This window comes from Stylophora pistillata, chromosome 5 (genome assembly GCF_964205215.1).
Source record: "Stylophora pistillata chromosome 5, jaStyPist1.2, whole genome shotgun sequence".
Classification (NCBI taxonomy): Eukaryota; Metazoa; Cnidaria; class Anthozoa; order Scleractinia; family Pocilloporidae; genus Stylophora; species Stylophora pistillata.
In genome coordinates, this window is record NC_142523.1 from 21,004,120 (window position 1) to 21,026,714 (window position 22,595).

Below are 22,595 nucleotides of genomic sequence, written 5' to 3' on the forward strand. Positions count from 1 at the left end.
TTGTATTTTTGTGCGCCACGCCAGTGCGCAAACAATGGAAACCCTTTCAAAGTCAGGTGTCAATATCAATGGAATAGAGGGAACAAGATATTTTTAGAATGAAAACCACGTTTATTTCAAACTCGTGGAGAAAGCAGTGCCTCACATTTTACAATCTTCAACAAAAAACTTAAAGTACAAAATACGGAGTTATTTAAGACAGAGATTTGGCTGCTACCACTCAACTTGGCAAAATGTGGCGCCGACAATCAACAACTGAATGGTCAAATCCTCAAGCGAAATGAAAATTTCAAGCGTTCTGGTGATCAAAGCAAGATCTACAAAAAACCGGTAAGTGCTTTACAGTTATAAAAGAAGTGTATTCAAAATATAATGATTAAGACTGAAATTTCTCAGTAAACTCTGACGGAAAACAGTTCAAAAAAAGTTAAAAGTCACAACTTTAACTGTTTTTCTTTCATTGCAGGGAGTCGCTCGTTGGTGTCACGCTGGACTGAAAGTTTATGGAAATATTTAATTACTGGAGAATTATTAAAAGTTACTACAGAAAACATCCCGCCAACTGCTCCTGCCATCAGCTAACTAGAACGACTGGCATTGTTGTCAAGGTCACTAGTAGCTTCTGTGTTGCTTGGCGTGGCTGAGCTATTGAGAACAATCTCCCGTAAAGTATGACTTGAATAGCCGTTGGTAGTTGTCGTGCTTGGGTTGAAACCAACCAACTTATTCGACATTCGCCGCTGTTTTTCCAGAGGATTATGGCTGTCGCTGGATATGGATTCCGGATTGGCGTGGCCAGTGAGCTCTGATATCTCCAGTGGGTCAAAATCATCACAGAACGCTTGGATGACTGTTTTGCGACCACTCGAATTTGTGAACTTTCCGTCTAGGGAGGTGATGGACGCAATACTCTGCATTAGCTTTGCCAATGCATTTCTACCAGTTTGAACCATCTTGTACCAGACATTGGATTTTGGGCTCTCAATTGGACTCAAGTAGAAATTTCCAGGAGCGTTATCACCCTTCGGACGGTGACCAACGTACTCGATAAATGCTCTGTGCGGATCTCGCTCTCCACCATCCGTCCTCCAAATCTTGTTGTTTTACTTTCTCGCCCGTTTTGTCGCAATCGATTCGTCTCTCTGGCGGTTCTTGGTTTTCCCTCTTTTACCCTACTGCAAAACTGACCGAAACTGTACCAAGATAAATAATGTATTCATGTGTTCCACTCCCCGGAAAAATTGAATGTATCAAAATAAAGACAAATGATCTCACTACGTATGCTAGAAGTACCAATCTGTAATGTTGTATTTAGCTTGAGATAGAGAAATAGACATTTTACATTTTTTTGCGGTCTTTTTGTATGAAAATAAGGCCCCAGACCTCGAACAAGTAGCCGTTGTTACCATGGTAACAAGAACGCTGCAATCCTTAAAAAGGACACGTTTGTGCATCCCCCTTGAGTGCCTAACTGGTTGTAAAACTTGAAGGGGAGTTGAAAATATTCATTTCCCAAGATGTTTGATTCTTACAAAGACACGTTCTTAAATCATGTTTAAGCGTTGGTTTTGATGGGGATACGATTCTTTTGGGAAGGTAATTCCAATATGTTCCAATGAAAAAAAATTAAGCAGCACTCAAGTAACTAGTAACATTAACCCTAGGAGAACTTAAGCGTGGTTATAACTTCAATTTTTTTTTTTTTTCATTTAGTACTTGCGCTCCGGTTGCTCAATTTGACGGGCTTTATTCAAAAGCTTCTTTTGAGTGTAGGGGGTGGAAGGGGGATTGGGGAAGGGAGACGCTGCCCGTCTTCTAGAAATTAAAAGATCTAAATCGAGATTGCTAGGAAGCTAAAGGTGCAACGGAGTTAGTTTGAATGGAGATTAACTATCCTTTGCTGATCTTATCTCTTTCCACAGATCCTTGTAAACTTGATGACTACAAAGACCTGAACCAAGGAGATCGGTCGGAGACCTATAAAGATGCAACAGACAAGTGTGATGGGAATGACCTTCAGGACGAATGGCATTATTGGTACTTAGTGTCTGGAAACGCAGGCAACGCCCTTGCCACGATTAAAGCCCCTGCCAAGGGCAGGTGCGGCACCACGGATCGTCTGTACTTAAAAGATCACCATCCTTTTCTTGGTGAAGGTGAGGTCACCTTGAGGTTGTGTATAGCTGAAGGGAATGAAAAATGTCAACAAGAACGATCGATTCAAGTAATAAACTGCGGTGCGTTCTACCTGTACAAGCTCTATAACCATGGAGGATGTTCTACTCCCTGGCGCTATTGTACGAACGGTGAAAGTGAGTAAGCAGAGTTCATCAAAGTAATCTGGTGGAGAGATGAAAAGAGCCCATTTTTGCGTTTTAAGTTTTTGAATATCAAATTTGTGGTAGCTTTTAGGGTTAGAGATCTTTATCATTCTTTAGGAGGGGAGCTGGCGCTGGGGGAGAGGGATACACCAGAACCAGTCAAGGCTTTCATGAATCATAAACACCTGTGGAAATTTCTTATTACCACTCGCAAACTACGCGCACATGAGTTGGCAAGTCTTTTCGTCCTCTACAAGGATTTGATGCGGAGAGAGACCGTTTAGTTTTGTGGCAAGTTCCAATATTATCTGGCATCATGAGTTAAAGTATCATTTAAATTATTTGTTCTAGAGCACAACGGAAGTGATATCTTTCTTTTGTCTTTCGTTGTAGAGACTGCTGTTTCTTGTGAAAATGTCAAATGTCCTAGTGGCCAAACATGTGCACTGCAAAAGAACGGTGAAGAACGTCATTGTCAAGGTGATGTTGTTTTGTGCTAAGTGAGCAGATCTTTTAACAATTAGTCCGTCCGTCAGACGGTTTGTCTGTCAGACTAAAAGCCATTTAGTAGTAGGTACGTCTTGCCGATCGATTTGTCTTTTATACTCCTCGCGCCCGTCGCAACTTGTGAAAAAGAATAGATGTCGTCTTAAGCTGAAACTTAATTCAACTACAAAGGTTATTCAACTTGATATTTCGTTAGAGTTCTCTTCTTTTTAGCTTTACGAGTAGTTTTGAATGACTCATAACTTTTTTTGTATTAAAGATCCCAATCAAGTGCCAGAAACGACTACTGTGCCACCAGTAACAGAAACATCAACGTCAACCCCAAAACCAGCAACAAATGCAACAACAGCATCACCAACCTCAGAAACAACAACAGGACAACCAACAATGGATACAACAACAGTAAAGCCAACATCAGATAAAACCACAGCACAATCAGCAGCAAACGTAACAACAGCGTCATCAACCGCAGAAACAACAGCACAACCAACAACGGATACAATAACAGCAAAGCCAACATCAGATACAATCACAGCACAACCAGCAACAAACGCAACAACAGCGTCACCGACCTCAGAAACAACAGCACAACCACCAACGGATACAACAACAGCCAAGCCAACATCACATACAACCAAAGCACAACCAGCAACAAACGCAACAACAGCGTCACCAACCTTAGTAATAACAGCACAACCAAGGACGGATACAACAACAGCAAAGCCAACATCAGATACAACCAAAGCACAACCAGCAACAAACGCAACAACAGCGTCACCAACCTCAGTAACAACAGCACAACCAACAACGGATACAATAACAGCAAAGCCAACATCAGATACAATCACAGCACAACCAGCAACAAACGCAACAACAGCGTCACCGACCTCAGAAACAACAGCACAACCACCAACGGATACAACAACAGCCAAGCCAACGTCAGATACAACCAAAGCACAACCAGCAACAAACGCAACAACAGCGTCACCAACCTTAGTAATAACAGCACAACCAAGGACGGATACAACAACAGCAAAGCCAACATCAGATACAACCAAAGCACAACCAGCAACAAACGCAACAACAGCGTCACCAACCTCAGTAACAACAGCACAACCAACAACGGATACAATAACAGCAAAGCCAACATCAGATACAATCACAGCACAACCAGCAACAAACGCAACAACAGCGTCACCGACCTCAGAAACAACAGCACAACCACCAACGGATACAACAACAGCCAAGCCAACATCAGATACAACCAAAGCACAACCAGCAACAAACGCAACAACAGCGTCACCAACCTTAGTAATAACAGCACAACCAACAACGGATACAACAACAGCAAAGCCAACATCAGATACAACCAAAGCACAACCAGCAACAAACGCAACAACAGCGTCACCAACCTCAGTAATAACAGCACAACCAACAACGGATACAACAACAGCAAAGCCAACATTAGATACAAACACAGCCAACACAACCACAACCACAACCAACACAATCACAAAAAAGCCTGCAACGACTTCAACCACAGAAAAACCAACATCAGATACAACAACAATAACATTAAAATCAGCAGAATCTATACCAACACCATCTTCAAAATACTCAGTATTAACAACAACGGCAAAAGAACCAGATACAACCACCAAAACATTACCAACAGCAACAGTAAAACCGAAGTCGTCTGAAGCAATATGGTTGAAATCATCAGCAGAGAGAGAGATAACTGAGCTAGCTTCAGCAACATTACAAGCAACAGCTACCACGTCCAAAATAGAAGAGATAATAACATCAACAGCGGTAGAAGTAGTAGCAGAACCAGTAGCCACGGAAATTTTAGCACCAACTGCTTCATTTCAAACCGCAAACCTGAATTCAAAATTATCGACAACAGAACCGATAGCACACCTAGGGCCTGGAACATCATCATTAGCGACAACCGAGGAAGGAAGAGCAACAGAACTAGCTGTAACAGCAGCAATGTCGACGATAACATTGGAAGGACCAGCGGGTGTAACTTCAGCACCCTTACCGTCGCAAACAGCAGGCTTACAAGCACGAAAGTCAGTCGAAGCAGCTTCGTCAGAATCATCTTCAGCTACAGAAACAACCGAACAAGCAGTAGTAGTTGCACTGTCAACAAAATCAAACTTAAAGCTGCCATTAATTGCAACATCAACAGCGTTGCCATCAGTATCAACGCTAGAAACAGGGAAATCGATAACATCAACAGCAACGTTACCAAAATCAACTTTAAAGCCACCAGCAATTTTAGCAGCAGCATCATCGTCTTTAATAAAAATAACGTTAGACACGGTAGAATCAACATTAGCATCGTCGTCAGAAATTTTATCAACATTAAAACAAACAGGAATAAGAGCAACTTTCACACTGTCAATTTTAGAGCCGTCGTCATTTTCAACATCGACTTCGTTTCCATCATTAGTCAAGTTAAAAACAAGAGGAACAAAACAAGCGTCTTCAAAATATTTAGCAACATTAAAACAAGCAGCCATATCAGTAGCGTCAACAAAGTCGACTTTAGAGTCGCCCATAATTGAAACATCACTACTTTTCCCTTCAATAACAACGTTACAAACAAGAGAATCGACAGAATCAACATCCTCAGGAACTACAAAAGAACAGGAGGCAGTATTAATGATATCAACAAATACGGAATCCAAACTAACGCCTCCAACAAGAACAGCAACGTCGAGAGAGGCTACAGAAGAAATGAATACAGCTTTAGAAACATTATTTAAATCAGAAATCATTAAAACAACAAAAATGTTAACACTTCCACATGAAACAGAAGGAAAAACTGTAACACCGCCACTACACGCACATGGGTCTACATCATTAGGAGTGGCTACAACAATAACAACACCCACAGCAACAACAATAGCAGCAACAACTGCAGAAGGAATGGCAACAGTAACATCTGTAGCAGGGCAACCAGGTATAAACTTAAAATGCACTTACTTCTTCATTGTCTTTTTTTATTGTTCGTTTGTGTGTCTGTTTATATTTGCTTCTAGTTAGTGTTTCCTTTTTCCATTACTACTTTTTCCCTCTTTGGCCTTCGGTATAAGGCGTGTCAAGGCTAAAAACCAGTCGCTTCGATAATAGACTGTAACGCCAAAATGATATTTTATATCAAGACTCAAGTCTCCATCATTGTTGGAAAGCTATGCTATTTTGTCTCTTAATCGCAAACAATATTACAGAATTTAATCTCTTTGAGAACATCTATTTGCAGATGATCCTTGTGTCCCAAATCCTTGTGAGAATTATGGAGAATGCTTAAGGACAGTCGAACCGCAAGGATTCTACTGCAGCTGTACCTCAGAGTATACTGGTGCTGCATGCGAAAATAAAATAGGTGAGACAATAGCTCAGTTTCTTTAAGAATGGTGATATCGATTAGCCTTCGCTGGGGCGCATCAGATATAGTTGGCTAGTCTCGGTTTAAACCCTTTCATTCCGTCATGTGACATTTTGACTTCATTTGCGTTTCACATTCTGGAGTTCACATTCCCGAACTATCGTTATTTCAGTCTTCGGGCTACATCCCTGCGTATAAAATTTTATCAGAGTATCACTTTGTTGTTAGCACAGATTTCTAAAACTGAAACTTCAAACGTCGCTATCACAGGTTAAATTTTGTTTAACTACGTAAAATGGCTCGACGAGTTCGTAAAAAAGTACTGTTAAAAAGTACTTTACCTTTTTTCCATAAGTTTGCCATAAGCTTTGTTATGTCAACTTTGGGAGGGCATTTTAGAATTGCTTTTCTGGATGTGAAAGAGTCAGAATCTCACTGTAATTTTAAATTGGATTCCCTGAATCGTTAATGTTTCCACTAGCTGTAGAAACGTCTCGGTGTAGCAGTGTAGACATTACCCGAGACAGGAGTGTTGAATGGGCTGGGGATGCATCAGTGCATCATAGTAATTTTTTTTCTTGGATCTCGGAACTTTTGTGTTAGCAGGTTCTCTTGTGATAATGTTACACTGTAATGTCCCTCAGTTATGTCAAAACACCTTAATTTCCTGCAATTTCATTGCATTTTTTTCGTGCACATTTCGGGGTTATTTTTTAAATATTTTCTCCTTCCTCGCACAAATAACTTATATGATCTTTTCCCCCATGCCTGCGAGATTTGTCTCAAGCTTAGTTATTTAATTTTTAAATAATTTAGTTCACGGCAACTGGGGTATCTGGACTCAATGGCCCAACTGTAACAAGCCCTGTAATGGTGGAAACAAGACAAGAAAACGTCAGTGTGACACCCCTAAGCCAGCATTTGGTGGAAGATACTGTATTGGTTCTGCAACTGAGACGCAGTTTTGTAATATGGACAGCTGTCCAGGTAACTTGATTATCTATCAGTAATAATGAATTAATAAAAACTGGCTCATAATCAATCAGTCGTTTATTCATTTATCGATTTTAGCCGACGAATTAAACTACGAAGTGCGATTCAAGGCTGAAACCTGGAGTGATGAGCTTGAAAACCCTGACAGTGAGCTGTATAAGAATTACAAGGATGAGATTCAAGATACCGTTAGTACTTATAATCATCACCTTTATTTAGTATAGTACTAACGATCGTACATTTTTAATCCTTTTTATTTCTTTTTCCTAGATATGAATTCACTCTGACTGATCTCAAAGTTTGATCCACTTTCTTAAGCTTAGTGTAAAGCAGCACCACAAGCAAGAAATAATTAACTTAAGATTTTTGTTTAAAATAGATGGTTTGGGTTTATTGACTATAGTAGTGGTGGAAAGCAGTACCACGGTCAGCATCAAATAGCATAATTGCGTAATTAGGAAACAAAACGGAAACATGAACCTCTATACTAGGGAAATGTTCACATACTTGAACAACGAAACAACCTACACAGCTCAGGGAAAAATAAATTTATAACACGAATCGATCTTTTTTTATTTGTTTTCGAATGGCCACCTACCAGGACTCCATGTACGGACTTCAAGTTTGAACCCTTTGTTAATCATAACGGTCAAAACAATATAACAACTGCTCACCAGCTTTCTTTTGAACGGTCTAATTCTAGGCTTTAATAGCTTGAGCTAGCCTCGAACAACAGGAAAAATAGCACCGTGTCATAAAGGGTTAGAGCTGAAGCTCCAGCATAAAAATCTTTTATTAAATCTGGACGAGCGATTATTTGAGAGATTTAGCATCGCGTTCACGTGCAATAGCAAACGTCAGTTTGCCCTTCCATGTTTGACCTAAAATATCGTGAGCCTTGCTGCTTTCGCTTTGCGTGAGCTCACGTCACAATGGATTTGAAAGCGCCCTTGTATGGCTTACAAAGAATAGCCTTGGTGCCCTTTTTCCAGAAAAAAAAGGGGAGAATATCATTATTCAGACGGCAAACGTGAAACAGGTTACTTTCAGGTAGAAACAGCACAGCGCAACCGGCGAACGTGAAAAAAATGACGGGTAAACGAGCTCAAGTGGTCACTCTTGGTGTTCATGTCTTACATAAACGCGGTGCTCAATCTCTCTTTATCCTTAAACGTCTACTTCGCTTATTTCAGGTCATGGCCTTTTATTTGGAAAACGGCGAGACCGTAACATTCAAGCTTTTGAGTTTGAGGTATTTCTCCCTGCTTTTATTTGTATGCGGGTCAATTGTTGAAGGTGGATAAGATTCACTTGTTTGAGAAAATGAAGCTCGATGAGGATCCAGAGTTTTTCTTTGCTCATGAGGCCACAACTTACGCAGTCATTATGTTTGGTACCTTCAGTCCTTATTCGTTTCATGCGTTTTCTTATTTCGTTTGGATACTTTTGGGGTCATCCCTCCAAAGCTTGTTCATGCTAACCTTTGATGAGTCATGTATATGAAGATCAAGAACAAATATGGCTGATGTGAGTCGGAGGTCTGTTGTAGCCTATTTACTCTTAATCTTTACGGTTTTCTTAATTTTTTGAGGCAAGGAAGCATTATCGCAAGTTTTAACGTCACCTACCCAGCGATAGACTCGCTTCAGGTTGTCGTTTTGCAAGAACAAATCGCTGGAGGAACTCTTGGAAATTTTTCAGCAGAATTACTCAACATTACCAGCAGTTATGGTGAGAATACCGAAGGAACAGATAACAATAACCTGATATGGCATTTTCTTCCTATTGTCTCATTGTTTTGTAACAAGCACTGACCGGAAATCTATAGATTATTACTCACTTGCTATTTTCCGTTCGGGTGGTGCTAATTATATGCTAGATGAGAGGTTTCGCGCTTCAGCAAGGTTTTGACAAAGTTGACAAAAGAGAAAAATTCATATGAGATGTGACTGACGGAAGGACTTCCTCGGCTATCCACCTTCCATTATTAGTCTGTTCTGTTAAGCATAGCTTAACTCAAAACTATAAATTATTCCCTGAACTGAGCTAAAAGTATTATGCCCCATTGACTAAGTGGGAGGGCCAGACAGGAAAATATTTGCATGGCTCGAGGTCATGACGTACGAGCAGCAGGGCCGTGCGGCTTTCTCCGCACCGGCTCGGGTCAACCCGTCAGGTCCTCCACCAGTCAGCTTTTACTATGACTTTCTCTTAGATTGCATGATCGGGGCCGGCTGGTTATGTGATAATTCATAATTATGAGCTTAAGGAGTACCATTCATGTGTTCTTATTTTAACTACAACTTGCGCATCTTCCGTTTGACTAAACCGCTGAATGAGACACAAAAATCGTAACGGTGATCTTGATATTTTATTTTAACGAAGGACATTGTTACTAGATGTAAATTATCAATGTTTTATCTCTACGATATCCCCGTACATGGTCAAGATTATTGAACCCTGAACTCATGGTAAACAAAGCGTACCAAAAAAACAAAGACAATTGTTTATAAAACAACGTGTTACGAAAATTTTACTTCAGAACAATTAGAGAAAATTTTTTTCATCTCTTTTTTTTCTTTTTCAGTGCCAAATGAAGCTCCAGTTATTTTGGAGTCAAAAAGTTCCACTTCAACAACGATTGAGCTGAAATGGTCGGAAGTCACGCAACTGAATTCAGTTCCACTCCTTGGTTACGTCATTATATACAAGGAACGCAACACCAAGTTTCAACACGACATCCACAAATCTGTGCTTCCCCTGCCGCGGGAAAAGGTGCTGAAGGATTTGAAAAAATTCACAAATTATACCATACGAGTGTATGCTTTTACGAGGAATGGAAATGGAATACCGAGCGAAGCAGTGACTTTGCAAACTCAGGAGGATGGTAAGAATACAATACGCAAGTGAACGAAAGAGACCAGTACCTACTTACACAAAAGCTTAAACATGATTTGAAACTGTTTTCTTTTTTCGTAGAAGCTACAAAACTGATGTATGTGGACTTCAAATTAAGCATGGGGAGAACAATTCCACATTTACACCAACACCCCACTCACGTCAAAGCTTAAATATGCTTTATAGCTGTTTTTTTTTTAACACGATTAAAACTGTGTTCTTCATAGAAGCTACTAAACTGTTGTTTGTCGACTTCAAATTTAGCACATGGAGACCAGTTCTCCATTTACACCAATTCCCACTCGCACCAAAGCTTAAACTTGCTTAATAGCTTTATTTTTTACATGATTTAAAACTGCTTTCTTCCTAGAAGCAACTAAACCGATGTTTGTTGACATCAAATTAGAACACTGAATATAAACTTTATTGAGTTTTTCAAACCTAAGGAAAAGTTTTGATTTTTTTTGTTTCTGATTTTAATCCAGCCATAAGCGGTTTAACGAAACAGGCTTGCTGGCGTGAACTGGGTATTATTTTTAAAAGGAAACACTCCCTTGGTTTTCAATGAGAGGTCGATAGGGGGAGGGTAAAATGCCACAGCAAGTTTTAAGAGACGTCGATCGATTCAAGGAGCAGCTCCTCTTCAAAGGAAATCATATTCTCGAAACAGAACGAAATTCACTGTGGCGGAATATCTGCCTTTATCATATTTGTGGTTTTTGAAGTATTGCAATCCGCTAAAGTTTTAACCTACAAAGGAATTCTATTCAGAAAAGCCAAAAAGATTGCAAAGGCTAATCAAATCAAAAATGAACATCGCAAGAGGCAAAGGGAAACTCAAGTATGGAATCGGGAATTAGCGAGCGACCAGGTCGTGATTTGTGTAGGTCCGATTGGCTCAGGAACAAAGAGTTTTAGCGAACAGTCGCAGACCGACGCGGAAAAAAGCTAAAGTATCCTCGATTGCTTTCAATATCAAATCGCAAACATCTCCTTATTAAAATCTGTCTCTTTCGTCATCAGTCCCAAGCGAGTCCCCACCAAATATTGTTATGATAGTCACAAGTTCAAGGACAATTCGTGTTTCGTGGCAACCAATGAACAAAGCTTACGTGCATGGCATCCTCTTGGGATACGAAGTTAGATACGCAAACGATGACGGGTCAACATTAACCTGGATTAGAAAGAGACGGCGCGCAGAAATACAACAAGTTTTATTGGATGAACTGGCTCCCTACACATGGTACTGGGTAGTAATCTGTGCCAGGACATCTAAAGGTTGTGGAAAAGAATATTTCGACTATGTGCAAACCTGGGAAGATGGTGAGTTCTGATTTGGGCAGCAGCTTAGGACGTTGCCAAAATGTTGCACGTCTCCCAAAGGCGACATCGGAGCAAAATAAAAAATTACTTTTAATCTCCCCTCTCCTGTTCTTATCTTCCTATTGTATATCGATATTTGATAGTAATAATTTTCTTACTTTTAGTAACTTGCTTCGGTGAAAAAGAAAAGAAATTATGACAAAACAAACAAAGAACGAGATTTTCAACAACACCTCTGTTATGTTTGCCACTTGTGTGAGTTTTTTTTATTATTCCTTTGTCCGGAATTCTTTTTTTCTGAGTTTATTGTTTTCTTCTCTTTGTTTTATCTCTTCGTCAAGTTCCTAGTATGCCCCCTGTGCAGCTCACGGCCTACAACTTCACATCCGAAGCATCCATTGCTGTCAGCTGGAGTCCAGTCCCTTCAAATCACATCAACGGTATTTTACTAGGTTACTCCCTAAAATACGAAAGACTTCAAACATCCGAGAGACAAGTCATAGACGTAGACGAGCACATGCTGACTTTGAGGGCAACGGATCTTTCGGTTTCCCTGCAAGTCCAGGCGTACTCGATTTACAGAATAGGAGTGGCAGCCTTTACTCGCAAAGGCATAGGACCGTATACTGAATATGCTTACGCAGGTGAGTACTCAGACGTGAGTAAGTGCAGGACTAGGTTCCTGAGCGAGTTCCTGATCGAGTACCTGAGTTAGTCCTGAGTGAGTACTTAGGTAATACCTGACGAATTACCAGAGCGAGTACCTAACTGAGATCCTGAGTGATTACCAGTGTGAGTACTTGACTATCTCATGTTACAAACAACCCCAGATATGCTTCATAAAATCAGATGAAAAGTCCACTGACAGAATGTTTCCACTTTTCCACAAGAATCATGCCGTTGCCCAAAAGTTCTTTACACAAACTTTTGGTCAACATCTCCATATCTGAAATTAAACGTGGACGACAGCAAGATGGAAGGAATCTTCAGCAGAATTGTGACAGATATGATCTTTGCGGCTTGTGGCCTCTGCCCTGGTCACGGTAGCTCTACCATAATCAAGATTACCACCAACGGCAAAGGCGAATATTCTGCTAAGAAAAGTATCTCGGAAGTGCTTGGTGATATCGATGATGTTCCACAGATTAGCTTTCCGATCTACGGAAACAAGGACATCACACGATACCTGGGGGCTTATGCTTATATCAACCTGGTGGAGTCCCCAGGGGTGGCATTTATTGCTGCAAAGCGCCTTCCTGGGTCCATGGCCAAGAACATGATAAACGCAGTTTTAGAATGTACTCCTATGATTATGTTGTCAGCATGTATGGCTTATGTTTCTGGATTTATCTTGTGGGTCTTGGTAAGTAAATAATTTGGATATATCAACAAAGTTGAAATGGTAAATTGGCCACCGTAACGATTACAAAAGCTGACGTTTCGAGCGTTAGCCATTCGTCGGAGCGAAAAGAGGAATTGTGGGTTGTGTGTGCTTTTAAAGGCAGAAAATGGAGCTACGTTATTGGTGGGAACATGGCAACGAGAAAAACAAGAATAGATTAGCGGAATGAAAAGCGTTCGTTGATCCCTGTGGGATTTAGACTGCCGGTTTGAAAGATGAGCTTTTGTTCAAGATTTTTACGGCTCTCCGTGTTACCTAAGCCGATAAGGAAACACCGCAGATTGCCATATGTTGCTTAGAATGATTAGGTAAATTAAAATGCCTAGCGACTGGTTTCGATGTGTAGTTGCTTATACCATTCAGGTATGTTTAGATATGAGAAGAAAAGGCCATGTGATCTTTACATTTGAGCTCATGAAAAGGAAAAATGCAAATAACTTCACCGGAAGTTGAATAATAGTTAACAAGCTCTTGCCCTTTACTAATCCTCGTGAAAAAACGAAATTAAGATTTCTAAAAATATAAGTATTTCTTAGTATGACATATCTCTCTGACCATTTTACTGACATATCTCTCTGACTATGTTAACGTATGCCTTCTTCAGGACTCTAGATTCAACCCTGATGAATTTCCACCTGCTTTCATAAAAGGCGTCGGTGAGGGATTTTGGTGGTCTTTCATTTCAATGACAACTGTTGGGTAAGCTGACCATAACGAACATTTGCAATAGGATTTGATACCAGGTTGTACATTTAATTCTTAGCCGCATACACAGAGTCTTATAGGGCAAGATGTAGTTGTTATTATTATAATACCGATCGGTTATCTAACAAAAAGTGATTTGATGTTGTAGAGCATTTCATCATATCGCTAATTTCAGACACATTTGCGTCTCTAGGTATATAACTCTAGTGCACTTCTTTTAAGTATTGATGTTTACCTTAATGCTTTTATAAATTTGAGTTACTCCTTGCAGATATGGAGACCGATCGCCCCGTTCTATCCTTGCCCGTATTTTTGGTATCATATGGATTCTGACTGGACTTGTTGTTATCTCCATTCTGATTGGTGCGATAGCTTCGTCACTGACATTTATTACTGTGGATAAACCTGTCACTCTCTATGGAGCAAAGGTGAGTCTAACCCAACACTGTCAGTGGAGGACTTAAATTTACTTGTTTTCGCCTCTGAGTAAAAAAATATTTCAAGAGAATTAGCGACAGGGTGACATCTACATGCAGAGACATCTAGACGCAGAGTGACATGTAGGTAGAAAGGTAGGAAGAAAGTCAGACCGCCAGTAAGACGGACAGACAGAAAGAGAAAGGATAACTGAAATACAGATAGAAACACAAAAGAATAAGAAGGCAGACAGACAGACGCGGAGACAGGTTTATAGACATCTGGATTGTCAAGATAATTTTTTTTTAAAAAAAGGCATTGAAGTTGCCAAGGCAGTCTTATTTCGCTGGCTTGATTATATATATATATATATATATATATATAATCGTTATATATATATATATAATCGTTATATATATCGATATATATAATATATCATCGTTTGGGGTGACCATATTGGTTCTCCTCCATCCTAGCATTAGCACTGCACTGATGAGGCCCAGTTAGTTATATATATATATATAACTAACTGCAGACAGTACTGTTTCGGCCTTCTGGGCCTCATCAGTGCAGTGCTAATGCTAGGATGGAGGAGAACCAATATGGTCACCCCAAACGATCCAACCTTTGTGGTATCGTCTAAGCCATGCCAGAGTGCTCAAACTAGAGTACACTAGCGAGCATGCGCAATTGCAGAGCAATGACTCTATATATATATATATATAAGCTCATCACCGCGAAGCTCATCACCTTAGTTGTGATTTGAGCACTCTCGCATGGCAACATGCCTGCACTTGGTCCCACAAGTGTAGCGCCCAGGCAATGGTTTATTCCAGAGCTTGGCCCAGTGTCTGCACTGCACTGATGAGACCCACATAGGTCGAAACAGTGTGAACTGTCTGCAGTTAGATAGCTCTCGCTTGGCTTTGCCTTTTGGCTACCTTGCGATTGAGCACTCTACACTGGGGTTGCCATGCACTTAGCCTTCGGGCGAAGCTCATCACCTTAGTTGTGATTTGAGCACTGTCGCATGGCAACATGCCTGCACTTGGTCCCACAAGTGTAGCGCCCAGGCAATGGTTTATTCCAGAGCTTGGCCCAGTGTCTGCACTGCACTGATGAGACCCACATAGGTCGAAACAGTGTGCACTGTCTGCAGTTAGTTACATATATATATAACGACCCAAAGTTTCAAAGTTGCGAGGATGGACAACTTCTGATGTAAAAAATATAAAAAAAAATTAATAAAAAACGTTTCGGTCAGAGACCTTCTTCAGTTATTTACAACTTTTGAAATAAAAAAAGAGCATTAAATAGGATAGAAGTGCTAATGATCACGTAATTACAGATAACGACTAATAAACTGGTGCTAATAAAGAGATAACAAAAAACCTAATTATAAAGAAAGCAATGGGCAAAGAGAGAAGAATACTAAATATGTTAAAATGAGTGGCGTAACCAATTGCAAAGAAGCAATGCGGCAAGCGTTAAAAAAGGGGAGGCCCACTTTCAACTACAACTGTAAACCGAACCAAAATCCCAAAACAAGGCCTTTGGAGCCCGAAAGGGCAAATTAGCAACAAATTCCTTAGAGGGGCCCTTAAATGATAATAATAATAATGATAATAATAATAATAATAATAATAATAATAATAATAATAATTATAATAACGAATATTTATACAGGATAACCCTTCAGTGCAGGAGCAGTGTTATCAATGGGGTCCTGTCTAAATAACATAATATAAGGATAAAAACTAGAATAAGATAAGAATGACTACGCACCAAATTAAATGCCCTGTGCAAAAAATTGATCTAAAGACTCCCTAAATGGTACCCTACTGCTAATTTGCTTGATTTTTAAAGGAAAAAATTAAAAGCTGAAGCTCCTAAAAAATGAAAACTTTTCCGAGCGAAGTCAAGTCTCACTTTCGGCAGAGCAACGGTGGTCCCTCTGTTCCTCGTATTAAAATCGTGGGTTAACAATTTAAAATATTCTTTGAAAGGACTACAAACATTGCCTTTTCGGCAATCAAAAAAAAAATAAACAAGCCTTTTTCTTTAAAAAATTTTCAATTGTGGGTAGACGGAGTTCACAGTTTAGACATTTTGAGTTTTACAGAATAATCCGTGACTACGTTGTTCCAGGTTTCTTACTTGGCGCCTTCGTGTTTCTGACCAACCAAGCGTAATTTGACCGCAATAAGTGAATATGGGCATTATCATTGCTCTGTAGATTCGTTCAGCGCTTAAGGTGTCAGTGTTAGAACGGATTCGTCGTAATAAATTCACTCTTCCTACAGATTTCTTGTATGTTTCGTAAAAGTGCTTGTCAAGATTCAATGTAGGGTCCAGATAGACACCTAGGTACTTGTAATTTGTAGTCGTGTCGATGCGAGATCCATTTACTGAGAGGTTCAGTTCTTTGCGATGAAACCCACTTAATCTTTTTGCTGTTCCGAATAGCATTACTTCAGTTTTTCCTTTTTTGAGATTAATGATAAGTTCGTTATCTCGAAACCAGGAGGCAAGGCTATTGATGTCTTCGCTGAGATTGTGTTGAATAATATCCAAGTCTTTCGAGGATGTGAAAATTACTGAGTCATCTGCGTAGGTGATAATTTTAGAATAACAGAGCGGCTTGTGAATATCGTTAAAATGAATCAAAAACAATAACGGCCCGTGAATACTTCCTTGGGGAACACCTGTGAAAACAGGGTTAGGTTCTGACAATACTCCCTTAAATTGAGTGATCTGGTTTCGGAGGAATAAATAGTCCGTAAACCAGTTCAGTTCATTATCCTGTATTCCATACTGAGACAGTTTTCTAACAAAACGGAATGGCTGATGGTGTCAAACGCGTTAGATAAGTAAATGAAGATCGCTCCTGTAGCTTTACCTCCGTCCGCTTCCTTCCGGATAAGGTCTGTAAAGAGAGTTACTGCTAATTCCGTCGAGCGATTGCGGCGAAACCCAAACTGATGTTCAGAGAGAAAACCGTTGAATTCGAGATATATCAGTAATTGTTTGTGCACCGTTTTCTCGAAAATCTTTGACATAGTAGGGAGAATCGATATTGGTCTATAGTTGTCAATTTCTGCCATGGAACCAGACTTAAAGATGGGAATCACATTGGCCAATTTCCATTCAGTAGAGACTACTCCAGTTGCAAGGGATGAATTAATTATAAATGTTAAAGGTTTTGCGATGACTCCTGCTGCATCTTTAAGTAATCCAGGAGGAAGGTTATCTAAACCAGTCGCTTTCTTCCGTTTAAGTTTTTTCAGCTCGGTAAGAATCTCTTCTTCTTTCACAGCTCTAAAAAGGAATTTCTCTTTTACTTGTGGGAGTGTCATTTCGCTAGGGTTGCTCCAAACAAGGTCACGAAGTAGAAACGACTTCTTTTTCAGTTTTATAGCAACATTAGTAAAGTAGTCGCAGAAAATCTTAACGATGGATTTCTTATCAGTTGTCTTCGTTCCGTTTATTTGAAAAACTGATCCTTGCTCTGAGGCTAACTTCGTAGGGTACAGCTTTTTAATGGCAGACCAAAATTTATCAGGAGAGTCAGCACTGTCTCTGAAAATATCTTGATGATATTTACTCTTACATCTTTTAATAAGGCCTGTCACTCTGTTACGCTGAGGTTTGTACGTAGACCAGTCATGTTCGCAGTTGGTCCTGCGAGCTTTCCTGAGTAAACCATCCCTCAAGTTCATTTTCCGTTTGACCTCTTGAGTTAATCATGGACAGAGTCGCCCTTTAACCTTCTTTTCAAGGAGCGGCGCATGTTTATCGATACATTGCTGCAAAATGTTCTTTAATAGACTCCAAGAAGTGTTAACACATGACGATGCAAAGACTTGGTTAAAGTTCATGGATTCAAGTTCTTCGCAAAATAACTTCTGATCGCAAAATAACTTCTGAGAGCATAAATAGATACTAACGTTCAAAGGCACTTTTCTTGGATTTTGTCGGCCCTTCAGGTGTGAATTGGACTCAGAGACCCTGCCAAGGGATCTTATTATGATTAGTATCATAGGATCATTTATTATTATCATTTAAGGGCACCTCCAGGGATTTTGTTGTTCATCTGCCCCTTCGGGCTCCAAAGGCCTTGTTTTGGGATTTTGGTACGGTTTACAGTTGTAGTTGAAACTAAGCCTCCCCTTTTTTAATGCTTGCCGCATTGCTTCTTTGCAATTGGTTACTCCACTCATTTTAACATATTTAGTATTCTTCTCTCTTTTTCCATTTCTTTCTTTGTAATTAGGTTTTTTGTTATCTTTTTATTAGCACCAGTTCATTAGTCGTTATATATAATTACGTAATCATTGGCCCTTCTATCCTATTTAATGCTCTTTCTTATTTAAAAGGTTGTAAATAACTGAGAGAAAGTCTCTGACCGAAACGTTTTTTATTGTATTGTTTTCTATTTTTGACGTCAGAAGTTGTCCATCCTTGCAATTTTTAAACTTTATATATATATATATATATATATATAATGCCACCAAACGTTGCAATTTATCTCTCACTAAGAAATTTTTTATCTTGTCTTATCCACATAAAGCCTCTTTAAACAAGCGAAGTGAAATAATATCCAATTGTAGACATCGGCGAAAATATATTCTCAAGTATTCTTAACGCTATTATCGCCGCGCGCACGGTTTTCAAGATTTGAATTTTTTAAACAATGTCATGTGATCACGTTGCTGAGTTAGAGTTAACCGTCACGATCCCTCAGTGTGTATGGAGTTTGACTGATGAGTGGATCAACTTTTGTTGGTCTACGAAACAGGCTGTATTAAAATCCATATGTGCGTAACTTGAGTAGTCCATTTGCTTCTATATATATATATATATATATATCTCAATTTTTGCGCCGCATGAGATGGCAAGCATTCCACATTCCACTTCTTGAACCCAGAACAAGCGGAAGAGGAAGAAACTTTCGGCTTCAAGACAAACAACTGCCCGCCGGTCATCGAAGAGCTGCGCAACTTTGAGGACGGCATGCAACGATTAATCCAAAGCGTCCAATTCAAGAATACGAAATGCCAGTTCCAGAAAGAACTGAATGAAGATATCAAGTTGATTAAAAACGAAAATCGCTTATTCGTTAAAGCAGACAAATCTACCAATTTTTATAAGCCAGAGGCCACGAAGTATAATCCACTCCTGAACGACAACATCACCAAAACATGCAAGAAAGCTGACAGCAAGCAACTCAGACAAACTGACGCCGCAGCCAAAGCAATCACGAAGAAACTAGGTATTGACGACCGGGTCGACGTTACCGCCCAGAGATGCGTTCGTATCACTTAAAGGCCATAAAGACAATTTCTTAAACCGACCCACTTGTCGTTTGATCAACCCATCAAAACAGGAAATTGGAAAAATAAGCAAGAAAATTCTCGAAAATATTAACCAGAAACTTGTAAATGCAACAGGCGTTAATCAATGGAAGAACACATCCTCTGTGCTGCAGTGGTTCAAAAACTTACCAAATAAATGCGAATCTGCTTTCATCAGCTTTGATGTTGTAGAATTCTACCCCTCAATAACGAAAGATCTACTCGGACGTGCCCTCGACTTCGCGTCTAACTACACGACGATCTCCCCAGATGATCGCCAAATCGTCCTTCTTGCTTCCTTCTTGGAATCACTACTATTTAGCAATGAGACCTCTTGGCAGAAGAAAAATTCCAACGGCCTTTTCGACGTCACCAAGGGAAGTTATGATGGAGCGGAGACATGTGAACTAGTCGGCTGCTACCTCCTATCACAGCTTGCGACTACACCAGAAATTAACATCGGACTTTACCGTGACGACGGCCTTGCAGTTATAAACCAGACACCCCAAAAAGTGGAGAGAATTAAGAAACAGATTTGCACGATATTTGCCCAAAACAACCTTAGAATTACCATCGAGGTAAACAAGAAAATCATCAACTTTCTCGATGTAACGCTTGACCTGATAACCGGAAGATTCGGACCCTATTTCAAACCAGCAACTACCCATATATACGTACACAGCAAGTCTAACCACCCACCTTGCATACTACGAAATATCCCCGAAGCAGTTAATAAAATACTTTCTGAAATCTCTTCTGACGAAGACATGTTTAACAAAGCCGCACCTCCCTACCAAGACGCGTTACACAAGAGTGGCTACACATACAAGCTGCACTTCACTGAACCGGAACCGCACTGACCACAATACCAAACCAAAAGGCGAAGAAACATAATTTGGTTTAACCCACCATTTAACAGAAACCCAGAGCAACATTGGCAGAGCGTTTATTAACCTTATTGACAAGTACTTTCCAGTCACCCACAAAGTGAGGAAAATTTTCAATAGAAACACCATTAAACTGAGCTACTCAGGCACACCAAATATGAAACAGATCATAGACGGGCATAACAAAGCCACAATCAGGACCGCAAAAATGTCCGAAGATAGCCGCCCCCAAAGATTATGCAATTGCAGGAACAAAAACGAATGCCCTTTAGGAGGAGAATGTTTGCAAAGCGAGGTCGTCTACCAGGGAAGAAACTGAAACGTACGTTGGCCCTTCAGCGACAGATTTTAAGACTAGATGGCGCGACCACCGAATGTCGTTCAACCACGAGAGACGGCAAAATGACACAGAGCTGAGCAAGTACCTGTAGAAAATAAAGGAGAAGAGGGAAGACTGTTCGATTTCATGGAAAATTATTGCTAGGGCTAGAGCATATTCCAATGCCAAAAAACGTTGCAATTTATCTCTCACTGAGAGATTTTTTATCTTGTCTTATCCACCTGAAGCCTCTTTAAACAAGCGAAGTGAAATAATATCCAATCGTAGACATCGGCGAAAATATATTCTCAAGTATTCTTAACGCTATTATCGGCGCGCGCACGGGTTTCAAGATTTAAATTTTTTAAACAATGTCATGTGATCACGTTGCTGAGTTAGAGTTAACCGTCACGATGCCTCAGTGTGTATGGAGTTTAACTGATGAGTGGATCAACTTTTGTTGGTCTACGAAACAGGCTGTATTAAAATCCATATGTGCGTAACTTGAGTAGTCCATTTGCTACTGTAATCGCTCCTTCGTTGTCGAGCACTGTCATGGATCCTACGTTGCCTATTTCGCTTATATATATCTCGATAAATGGTAGGAGAAGTAGTGTGGCACACGAGGACGGACAACTTCGAACGAAGGAAGACATATACTCAATAAAAAGTCTAAAAAGTTTAATAAAAAACGTTTCGGTCCGAGACCTTCACCAGTTGTAATACAATGACTTAAAAATTCCTTAAATAGATTTATATAGGGCGTGGTAACACATATAAACAAACACAGTAATTACTACGCGAAAAATTATCACTATAAAAAGAAATTGAAAAATTGTCGAATCCACTGAAAATGTAAAGGAACCAGCGTTGACTTGAAAGGCGAGAATTGCACTAAAATTCCCAATTAACGCTAAGACTGGAACCTTTGATGCCCGCCCAATTTGAAAAAATTCTCCGCATTAGTTATAGTTTATTCTTTTTTTGGAGTGAAATTCCAGGCGCTTATGAAATTCGGCTTGAATAAGCGCCAGGAATTGAATAAGCGAAAGGATCCAATTACGGATACAGGTTAATTTCAATTAAACAAATTCATACAAGGGAAACCCTGACCCTGTAGACCCCAAATAATTATACACCTCCTTTGTCATCCGCTAAGTTGACTTCGGTCGTGTATCTTTAATAGATCCTTAGTTGGGTTTCATATGGGGTTATAGGCTTCCCCTACCCTTTCACCTTGAAAATTAAGTTTCCCGGGAGACCACGTCTCCGATCATGTAAATCACATCTTCGATTGCCGTGTTGCCAGCATGGTTGTCCTGATAGTGTAGTGGTCATCACACCTGACTAGTAACAGGGGGATGTGGGTTCAAATCCCGCGCAGGGCAAATTTTCTATTCAAACATGTATTCTACTTAAGTATGATTATTTGGGGTGTACAGGGTCAGAGTTTCCCTCGTATACAGAATTTATATTTATATATATGGCTGTACGCTGCTGACGTGAGCAAATGCAAAAAAAAAGTTTTTTTCTGGTCACGTAAGATTTGTTAAATCAAAGAAAACTCTTTTGCTACAACGTATCGATGTTATGTTATAAAACAAATGGTGAACGTCAAATTATACACTATTGAGTTATAGATGCACTTGGGAGGTTTGTTAAGCACTCAAGAAGCTAGAGTCGCTTTCGACTATCGCCTCGTGCGACTCTTTCGCTTCTTTAGTGCTTGGCAACCTCCCGTGTGCATCCGTGCTCAATAGTGTACGCTGCGGCGTTTACCCTTTGTTAAAGATAAAATGTCTTACAATGGGGTACTTTTGTCAATTTAGATCGGAGCCATTCAGAATTCTGTGGAATATCACCTTGGAATTCTGAAGAATGCCAAAGTGAACGAAGGTAACACTTACATGATAATTCTGGAGAAGTCAATCTCAAACTAACAATGCCATAATCCTTCTCTTGTGTTAGAACCTTCACTGAATTATTCGGGCGTTTAATTGTTGTCTGCATTTCGAAAGTGAAGTTATGATGGATAATAGTGGACTGGGGAAAAAGCATATACAACATGATAC

General features: G+C 39.9%; 1 protein-coding gene across 1 annotated transcript in view; it reads left to right on the forward strand.

Annotated features, from left to right (window-relative positions):
• The window catches only part of LOC111338866 (uncharacterized), a 30,631-nt gene that overhangs the window by 3,991 nt on the left and 4,045 nt on the right, over nucleotides 1–22,595 (forward strand). The window contains exons 3-17 of the mRNA XM_088760260.1: nucleotides 1,923–2,312; nucleotides 2,715–2,801; nucleotides 3,088–5,799; nucleotides 6,100–6,222; nucleotides 7,042–7,212; nucleotides 7,297–7,406; nucleotides 8,412–8,470; nucleotides 8,810–8,949; nucleotides 9,806–10,105; nucleotides 11,140–11,439; nucleotides 11,781–12,083; nucleotides 12,330–12,802; nucleotides 13,446–13,540; nucleotides 13,818–13,974; nucleotides 22,353–22,419. Coding sequence (XP_088616386.1) covers nucleotides 1,923–2,312; nucleotides 2,715–2,801; nucleotides 3,088–5,799; nucleotides 6,100–6,222; nucleotides 7,042–7,212; nucleotides 7,297–7,406; nucleotides 8,412–8,470; nucleotides 8,810–8,949; nucleotides 9,806–10,105; nucleotides 11,140–11,439; nucleotides 11,781–12,083; nucleotides 12,330–12,802; nucleotides 13,446–13,540; nucleotides 13,818–13,974; nucleotides 22,353–22,419 — 5,487 coding nt within the window. The remainder of the gene's footprint in view (nucleotides 1–1,922; nucleotides 2,313–2,714; nucleotides 2,802–3,087; nucleotides 5,800–6,099; nucleotides 6,223–7,041; nucleotides 7,213–7,296; nucleotides 7,407–8,411; nucleotides 8,471–8,809; nucleotides 8,950–9,805; nucleotides 10,106–11,139; nucleotides 11,440–11,780; nucleotides 12,084–12,329; nucleotides 12,803–13,445; nucleotides 13,541–13,817; nucleotides 13,975–22,352; nucleotides 22,420–22,595) is intronic.